Below are 9,680 nucleotides of genomic sequence, written 5' to 3'. Positions count from 1 at the left end.
CTGTGGGATAGCTGCCCAGAGTGCACCGCTCCGAATATCGCTGTAAGAGCCACAAGTGTGAACATGCTATTGCGCAGGCAGCTCACAGTGTGAACACACAACAGCGGTTTCCCTTCAGCGCTCTCTGAGTGGCGCTGTAACTGCCGGGGAGGTAACTCTGCCAGTGTAGACAAACCCTAAATCCCTATGCAGACCTGTATTTCAGAATCAGAGTGCCCTTTTCCAGCTTAGTTAATAAATTTTAAACATGACCATCTATCTTAGTCTAGAGAGAGAAATTGAGGAGTGAGATTAGATGTAGGTGTGAGGGGGAGTTTGTGAGAGAGAGAAAGAGAGTGTGTGTTGGAAGGAGTGTGTGAAGAAGACTTTGTGTGTGTGTGTGAGAGAGAGAGGCTATGTGGGGGGAGTGTATGGGAGAGAGAAAGAGGGTGTGTGTTGGTGAGAGCATGAGGGAGACTGTGTGTGTGTGTGTGAGAGTGTGTGTGTTGGAGGAAGTGTGTGGAGAGATTGTGTGTTGGAGAGTGTATCTGAGAGACTGTGTATGAGAGAAAAGGTGTGTGTTGGAGGAGAGTGTGTGTGAGCAACTGTGTGTGTGTGAGAGAGAGAGAGAGAGAGAGAAAGGGCGTGTGTGGGAAAGGGACTGTGTGTTGGGGGAGAGTGTGTGTGAGCAACTGTGTGTGTGAGAAAGAGAAAGAGAGAGAAAGGGCGTGTGTGGGAAAGGTTGTGTGTGTTGGGGGAGAGTGTGTGTGAGCAACTGTGTGTGTGTGTGTGAGAGAGAAAGGGCGTGTGTGGGAAAGAGACTGTGTGTTGGGGGAGAGTGTGTGTGAGCAACTGTGTGTGTGTGTGAGAGAGAGAGAGAGAGAGAGAGAAAGGGCGTGAGTGGGAAAGGGACTGTGTGTGTGAGCGACTGTGTATGTGCGTGTGCGTGTGAGAGAAAGGGCGTGGGTGGGAGAGAGAGTGTGCGTTGGGGAGTGTGTGTGTGTGTGGGGGGGAGACTGTGTGTGCCTGAGTGCGTGTGGCAGCGCACTGTCTCTTTAAACCGAGCACTCAGGAGCCGGAGCGCTAGTTCAGTACAGCAGCCGCCGCGGCTCCCAGCACAGACAGGCTCCCCGTGCCCCCAGCCCCGGGCGCCGCCGCCTCTAGCAGCGGGCGAGCTCCGCCAGCGCCGCGCCGCGCCGCGCCAGCCATGGATCCGCTTCCCAAAGAAGGGGAGCCTGCCCCGGCGGCGGCGGCGGCCGGGGAGCCCAGCAGGGGCACTGCCTCCTCCAGCGGGGTGGTGGTGCAAGTCCGGGAGAAGAAGGGACCCCTGCGCGCTGCCATCCCCTACATGCCGTTCCCCGTGGCTGTCATCTGCTTGTTCCTCAACACCTTCGTGCCAGGGCTAGGTAAGGAGCCCCCCGAGCTGCCCTTGGTGCCCGGCCGGCGGGGGGGGTCACTGCAAGGGCGCTTCTGTGCTTGCAGACCAGGGGCGGAGGGTCACTCGTGCTGGGGGGCGGGGAGAGAGCTAAGGGCTGCTGTGTGCACAGGTGGCGCCGGATAGATCTGTCCGGTACGGGAGCGCGTCTGTACCTAGCACGGAAGGGTTACGGGGTGTAACGGGGGTTACTGTGCAGCTGGGGGGGGGGGGGTTGCATGGAGGGGCTCGCGGCTACAAGGGCTCCGGGGTGAAGCCAGGGGATTTGCGGTCATTGTTATTGCTACTGGGGCGAGCCACCTTCCCTTCTAAGCGGACAAGAGCCAGGCCCCGTCCCTGATTCCCCCCAAGCTCCGGCTCCGGCTCGCTCCCTGCTGCTTGCAGATTTTGCAAGCGGTTAAGTGCACGGTGGGTGCTGAGAGTGGCCGCGGCGTGGTAATGAGGCGATCGCGGCCGGAGGAGCCGGGAGCGGGTTGGAGGACTGGACTGCACCCCGCTCCTCAGCCTGGCTGCTGCTACCGCTACTTTCCTAGGACACCCCCCTCCCAACTTTTCCTGACCCGATCGAACAGGGAAATCGGGAATAGTGCCCTGCCCTCCCTCCTCCTCCTGGGGCAGCCGCTGCCCTCGCTCCGTAACCCCAGGCGGATTTCGCTGAGCTCTGATCAGGGCGGCTGATGCCAGGTGAGGGGCGAGGCCGCCCCTCTTTTGGCACTTCACACGGCTTCCCCTCTCCAGCTGGCCACCTTCTCGCCCGAAGCAGTGCGGGAGATCGCCCCAGGCTGGGCTGGGGGCGGAGCTGCTCCGGGCACTTAGTCTAGTGTGTGTCACTTCTGCTTTAGTTTTGCAAGAGGGGAAGCCAGGGGTAGGAGCTGTCTAGACCCCCTGGCTCTTAGGGGGCCGCCTGCCTCTCCCTCTCTCTCGGACCCCGCGAAGATCTGCACCTTGGCTGGCCCTGGTGTGTTTTTCTGCTCAGTGCTAACTTCGGATTGTGCAGCGCTGCAACCCGCTCGGGAGAGAGGCAGGTCTGGGGCTCACGCAATACTCCGCGGACCCCCCCACCCCGGGATGTGGCAGACAGGGCCCTGCTGAGCGCAGGAAAGGACCAGCTGGCTCCAGAGGCGCCAGCCCTCGATTCCACCCATGCACCAGCGTCTGTGCCGCGGGGATGGCACAAGGTGGGGGGTGTTCGCGCTTTTAGAAGGTCCTTCCATATTGCACGTCACCCCCTGCAAAATGCCTTTGCAGAGATGGCGAAACGGGGGGTGGGGGGAGGAGTCCTGAGGAACCCCTGTGCCGCTGAGCCCTGAGGGCCTAAATCCCTTCCCCTGGCTTCCAAGGGCTTTGGATCAGGCACCCTGGAGCTTTTGCCAACCTGCTGGGTTTTGGTAGAGAAAGTGCTTATAGATCGGTCTCCTGAGGTCACTACTTTTCCTGGCAGAAAGTTCTTCTTAAAGGGGTAGAACTAAAGATCAATATTTTGTTGTAGATTGGGGGTGAGGACAGCATCAGAGAACCCTCTCCAGCCCCAGCTCTGGCTGAAATCTTGGCTCCACTGAAGTGAGTGGCAAGACTCCCCTTGTTTTCAAGGGGGTCAGGATTTCACCTTCTGTTGCCTGTTCCTAGTTAGGGAATGTATTTATCCCTTTCTCCTTTCTCTGTATTCTTCTCTGCTTGGCATTGTTCTACATGATGACACACAGGAGCCTGTGGCTTCCCCCATCCGCTTTAAGAAGTGGCACAAAAATGAACTGTTGCTTTTTTTAATACTCAAAAGAACTGCCTTCTGAAAAATCAGTGTGTTCGAACAAGTGACATTCAACTGGGTCTTACTTCCTGCAGCTCTGAGCACAGACAAGGCCTAGACACAGGAAGCAGGAGAATGTCATTTTAGTCACAGCAGAATTTTCCACCTGCTAGAATGAAAGCATATTTTTTTCTTCATCTGTTAAAACAGGAATTAATAGCATCCACTCTACTACATTTATATTTCATTTATTTTTTAAAAGTAAAGATGGAAATGCCAAAATATGAATTTTTACAGCAGCCAGGAAATGATGTCAAGACTGAGATGACATCCTTCTGGCTCCCCTACTCTGTGCTCACTCTGTGGGGTTCACAGCTGAAGTGGTGGCTGCACAGAGACCCAGCAATGTAGTAATTATTCTTAACAGAAAGCTCTCAGGAATTTCTACCCCTTTGGGCCAGTTAATGTGCCCTTTAGGCAGGGATTTTCCACAGACTGTTTGGAAGCTGTGCAGTCTAGTGCTTAGAGCAGAGGACTGGCACGTAGAACTCCTGGGTTCTAATATCCTCACTTTGATAGTGACTACACTAAGTGACCATGGTCAAGCCACTGAGGTCAACATTTCTGGAAACTTCCATTAATTTTGTTGGCCTCCATTTTTAGGTACTCCCTTTGAGGCACATTGGTGCTTATTCCACTTCAATCAACAATGTCCATGGAAGCTGTGGACGCTAATGTCTTTGAATATCAGATGTCTGGTTACTCTAGTAGTAGGACAGTCCCCAACTGAGGCCGCTCTTGAAAATGTTAGCTTTAACCCTCATTTCCTCATTTGTAAAATGGGGATACTTGCCTACTGCAATGCAGAGCCATATGGATCCCTAAGCCTTAGCAGTACAAGGATTCAAGGAATGCAAGGCCAAATCACAGTTTAACAAAAACAAAAACCAGGAACAACCCATACCTCAGAATTCCCATTCTGGGCTGTAGACTCCTTACTGCTGTTCCTGCTGATCTTTCCTTCATCAAAGCCTCCCCTCTGGAGATTATTTTATATCCTAGAAAGTTTTCCCACCTTGCCCTGCTCTTAAAGGGATAGCACCCTGCCACACGTATTTTGCAGGTGTGTTTGTATGGTTTAATGCATGCATAATGACTGAGTTCCTGAGATGAAAGTAGTTACCTTAAGTGCAACACCATATACAAACTAATGTCTTTACAACATGTACAATGTTTTAAAAAACCCAGGGATCTATTTCAAGGGAAAACATTCAATTTTTTAAAGTTTTGTTATATAACTATGACACTGGGGTATATGCTTCCATATCACACCCTTCAGGTATGTTACGTTAGTGTTCCTTGTATTCAGCCACTTCAAGAACATAGATTAATGGACCACGTAGAAGTACTCCAGTTGAGTGCCTCTGTATCTTTATCACATGACCCTTTATCATGTAACATTTTCTCCACCTCTCCCCCCCCCAAATATTTTGAAAACCAAAGTTTTCCTTCTATCTTTCTGAAGATATCTTTCTATCACAGGAGAAAATACCCCCTCCCCCTCTCTGTAGAATTATAAGAAAATCTGGCAAGGGAGAGGCTGTCAGTACCCTTTCCGCTATTTATTAGACTACATTATTTGGGGACTACAAGCTACTCAGAACCCTAAAAATTGCCTCATCATTTTCCCTGGGCCACCATGGGAGGGCATAGGGGAGCTGTATTTATGGATTTTTCATTTTTTGTACAGGGTTTTCCCCCTGACCAAACCCTGCAGAAAGCCCTCTGTAGTTCATCAGTGCCATTCTTTGCAGAAGGCACTCCCTCCCTTCTAAGGTCCAAGGCTTTTACCTGCACAATACTTCCAGTCTTTGCCAGGCTGGGAGCTTTAGGCTTGGACTTGGATCTCTGCATCTGTGCCTATTATATTACCATGAGATTGCTAGGCCAACCCAAAGTCCTTTTTTCTTAAAAGCCTTAGATTATTCAGACCCCTCTTCACATTGATCTGCTCATTTCAATGGTACTTTATGGCTGGACCACTTTCCACTTGGATTTTCAGCTGTAAAAGCAACAGCAAAGAAAAAATACCAGCCTTCTATGTCTGTGCATGGGGTTCTGTGAAGGGGTTGTTCGTCTCTAAGGTGCCACAAGTACTCCTTTTCTTTTTAAGGGGAATTGATTTCACAAGTAAAAGGGATTGATTCCCTCTCAAAGTCCATTAGCATTTGGCCCTCCCTTTTCTGAGGAGGGGACACCGGTCAACTGTCAGCTGGCGAGTGCCTGCCTTCAGTCAGCCCTCTCTTCAGTAGCTGAGCACTGAAGATTTGCTCTCCTCCTTGGTCTGCCATCAGCTGAGCTGGGGCTTTTCCTCTTAAGTGTCTCCCTCCGGTCCTGTCATTTCTCACAGATGCAACAGATTGGAACCACCTGAGCCCTCTTTAGCTCATTAAGCCCACATTGTGCCATGTGGGATTTGTATAACCCATCACAGGTTCCTGTTGACTTTGGTCAGAATAGTACATTTGTATCTGAGGCAGATTTTGGCTCTGAATTTGACTCATTTACATACAGTCTGTCTTGTGATGAAGCTGGTAAAATCCTACACATTTCAATGGGAATTTACCCAGGGGGCATAAGGTCACTAAGAATGTGACTTTTGACTGTCCTGGCCAAATCCTGGCAATATGTCTCAGGCTACACATGATGTGAAGCAGTAGGTGCCTAAATGTGTTGCAAGGGGCATCCAGTACAAGAGATCCCACCATCTCATCCCACTATAACATCCTAAGCCATCTCTACTTACTGTTGGGTATTTCAGAGGAACAGCCGTGTTAGTCTGTATTCGCAAAAAGAAAAGGAGTACTTGTGGCACCTTAGAGACTAACCAATTTATTTGAGCATGAGCTTTCGTGAGCTACAGCTCACTTCAGTGAGCTGTAGCTCACGAAAGCTCATGCTCAAATAAATTGGTTAGTCTCTAAGGTGCCACAAGTACTCCTTTTCTTGTTGGGTATTTGTTACTGCTTCCTCTTCAAGTGTTTCCTCACTACTAGTGTTGCCCTTTTATCTCTTGCCTAGGCACTCAGACTTATGGCTTGAGGAATTAAGGGCATGGCTGGCCCTATTTCTTGTGTGCATGGTACATTTCCAGTCATGTGTGCTTGCTTCAGCTCTCATGCCTCATGGTGCGCTACCATTTGGGATGCTAGCTCATTGACTATGCAATCTTAATATCTTCCCGTGTTATCCAACAGACCTTGCATTTTGGTCCCATTGATCCACATGGGGACTGTTGTTTTGGTGGGTCCTTTTGTCCACCAGGGGACAATCTCTTCAGATGTGTCTCAGTAGCCCACATGAGAAACCGTGTAGTGCTTTGAGCCTATTGTCTCATCTGGCTGGCTTCACATCAGGCTGGGTTAGCTTCTTAGCCCCAGGTTGTGCCCTCCCCCTAGTTCAGGGGGTTCCCCAGAGGCCATAAAGTTTTCTTATCAGCTGCACGGCCTTTGATAGAGACCCTGGGTGACGTCTCAGTATCCACCAGTGGGGAGTATTTGTATGAACTGTTCAACCAGTACTAACTCAGCCACTTGCAGTCTGCTCGGCTGGCCGTAACCATCAGCAGCAACATTCCTTCTGGTTTTGGGCCACCCCCCGCCAAGCGGGGCTCCCATTTCCATCCAGAAGCGGCAGCAGTGCATCTCTTGTCAGATATTGAGAAAGTTCAGGGTGGCACCCTTAACCTGCATAATCCCACAGGGTCAAACACTCAGTCGGCTGCCTAGGCTGCACCAGTCAGGTAGGCGGCCAGCACAAGGGCTCAGGGTTCTGAAGGCCATTGGGAGGCCACTGCCACTCACTCAAAAATGGTCCAGAAAGCCTCAGGGAGTCGCCAGGCTCCATCTTAGTCAGCTTCATTGGTACTGGTGGGAGCACAGGCCCCAGGCTCCCACTCTGGCTGCCAGACTCCGGCTGCCCCGGCAGGCTCTAGCTCTGTCAGTCGTAGTGGTAGCAAGTTTGGTTGCAGGTCCTTCTGCTGGTTGCCATCTCACCTAGCAGCTGCTGCTGTTGGGCTGTTTGTAGCTGTTGTTGAGTGGCCCACTGTTGTAACAGTTGCTGCGGAAACTGCTGTGGCTGGGCTGCCTGTTGTCACAGGCTCTCTGTCAGCCATTTGCATCCCTGCTCTGGATCAGTGCTGCTTGGATTTTCTATCTCTCCTGTGCATGGGTTTCCCAGCTCCCATTGATTTACTCGTGTGTCTGGGTTGGGAAGCACTCACCTGCATTCACTGCCATTTGTAGCAGGCAATACCTCTCTACTGCCCCCTTGTGGAGAGGGTGGGCACTGCTCCTGTCAGAGTCAGGGCAGAGCCCTCTGGCTGTGCTGCTGAAAAGTACTGACCCTTTTGCGGGGGATGGGGGAGCAAAGGGGAAGAAGCGGGGAGTTAAAGTTGTCCACACCAAAAGTCAGTGTGATTCCTCAGGCCACAAAAAGCAGAGTCCTAGGCCCGTGGGAAGCCAATGACAAAAGAGGTATCAGCTCTTCGCCTTTCTGAGAGGGCCAGGGCCGCCCAGGCTCACGAGCTGTTTTGCAGGTCAGCATCCCCTGCTTCAAGGAGCTGTGGAGCTCTGAGTTACAGTCCTGTTCCTCTCAGTGTCACACTATGCTGAGATCCTCTCCTTTAAGGACCTGCCCATTTCCAGGCTTGACAAGTCTGCCAGGTGCACCGAGCTGAGGCTGATTAAGTGCACGGGAGCTCTTTAACCATTTCCTGACTGGGGTAGGGCTGTGGCCCACCACAACATGTACTAAACCAAACTTGATCACCTTAGATTGTGAAATCTGAGAATTTTTAAACATCTAATTTACTTTTCACTGTTAATGCTAATTGCTCCATTTGGGGCAATGAAAATAGGTTCGTCACTTCCCCTTGCTTTGCCATAACTTCGGGCCACATACGACCTTTAGGATCATCACATTGTATTCTGGCATGGCAGAACACGAGGTACTTACCTTCCTACGCTGCTTGGATTCATCTGCGATATTTTGACATAAAAGCTTGTGGAGGTGCTGGGTCAGAATTTTCAATCTGCCTTAGCTGCATCTCTCCTAGCTCTGCCTTTCTGAACATGGAAGGCACAATCATAGAAATAATGGAGGTGTCACAAGTTCAAGGTCAGAACAGGGGAAGATTTAGGCTGAGAGAGAGAGAGAAAAGGGAGAGCCAGAGTCCAGGCACAGGACTGAGCATCAGAAGATCTGGCTTTTGTTTCTGGCTCTGCTTGTGGCCTGCTGGGTGACCATGGGCAAGTCACTTCCTAGCCCTGTGCCTCAGTTTCCCCATCTTTAAGTGGGGGTAATGATACTGCTGTGCTATGTATAGTGCTTTGAGATCTACTGCTGAAAAACATTATCTAAGAACTAGTTGTTATTTCTAGTTGTATCACAGGCACTTTGAACTGAAGTCAATGAGAGTTAGCTGTATCCTGCAGTAAGAACCTCAGGAAGAGAGGCTGTTTTTAAGCCTCAGTACCAAATCCTGCTCTGGTGAGCCCTGAAAGTGGCAGCCAGAGGAGCCAGAGACACTCCTCAGGTGCATCTTCTGCTCCACAGATCCTGTAGGTGCTGGAACTAGGGATGCGGGGAGTGCTGCTGCACGCTCTGGCTTGAAGTGGTTTCCATTATATATAGGGTTTACAGTTTGGTTCAATGGCTCTCAGCACCCCCACTATACAAGTTGTTCCAGTACCTGACAGATCCTGCTGGATTTCACAGTGCAAGCCTCCAGCTAGCATGTGCTGCAGATGGCAGCTGAGATGAGGGGTTGGCCAGGCCCTTTTGCTGGCAGACTGTGTTCCCTTGGAGCTGCCATGTGCCAGCCAGCGTGGGAGTGGATATGGCTCCCTAGCATTCCCCCTGAGCCAATACACTGAAGTCATGGCCCCCTCCCTACACATATCTCCTCCACTAAAACACATGGTGCTGTGAGGGGCGTTGGAGGAAATATGAAAAGTGAGTGGAATGATCTGAAAGTGTAAGATATTCTCTGGTATGAAAACCCCGTTTCAGATTGGGAGCGGAGGTTTGGACCACATCCTGTATTGTTCAGACTTGGTGGTTTTAAAGAGAGCATCTTTGTGCATTAACTGAAAGAAATGGCTTGAAATAATGTGAGGACAAGATGGGGGAGCCACCATCAGGTAACCACTGAAGGTCCCAGTTGAAGGATGTGCAGTCCATGGCCTCCCACAGATATGCAGAGAGGCAGGGAATGATTCTCATCCCACTGAATGTTTTTCATTAGTGCTGTGCAATTCTTGTTTATCCTGAATGTTTCCACTCTTGATCACAACTCTTCTCTTCTTCTCCAACTGTTTATTCAGTTTACAGTCTCCTTGTTGAAGTTTAAGGGCCGGATACTTAGCTGGAATAAATTTGTGTAGTACCATTGACTTTAATGGAGCTACATCCATTTATTCAAATGGATGATCTGCCTGAGGGCTCTAATTACAACTC

The 9,680-nt window shown here is 50.6% G+C and overlaps 1 protein-coding gene across 2 annotated transcripts in view; it reads left to right on the top strand.

The window, feature by feature from the left end:
- Nucleotides 1–364: 364 nt before the first annotated feature.
- STUM (stum, mechanosensory transduction mediator homolog) overlaps nucleotides 365–9,680 on the top strand; it is an 89,051-nt gene continuing 79,735 nt past the window's right edge. The window contains exon 1 of one of the 2 annotated variants that reach the window (XM_048843354.2): nucleotides 365–1,385. In XM_048843354.2, coding sequence (XP_048699311.2) covers nucleotides 1,187–1,385 — 199 coding nt within the window. In that variant the 5' untranslated portion in view covers nucleotides 365–1,186. The remainder of the gene's footprint in view (nucleotides 1,386–9,680) is intronic. The other variant, XM_075127050.1, reaches the window with a different exon arrangement.

This window comes from Caretta caretta, chromosome 3 (genome assembly GCF_965140235.1).
Source record: "Caretta caretta isolate rCarCar2 chromosome 3, rCarCar1.hap1, whole genome shotgun sequence".
Taxonomy (NCBI): domain Eukaryota; kingdom Metazoa; phylum Chordata; order Testudines; family Cheloniidae; genus Caretta; species Caretta caretta.
Note: the sequence above shows the minus strand (reverse complement) of the source record. Positions and strands in the feature narration are given on the sequence as shown.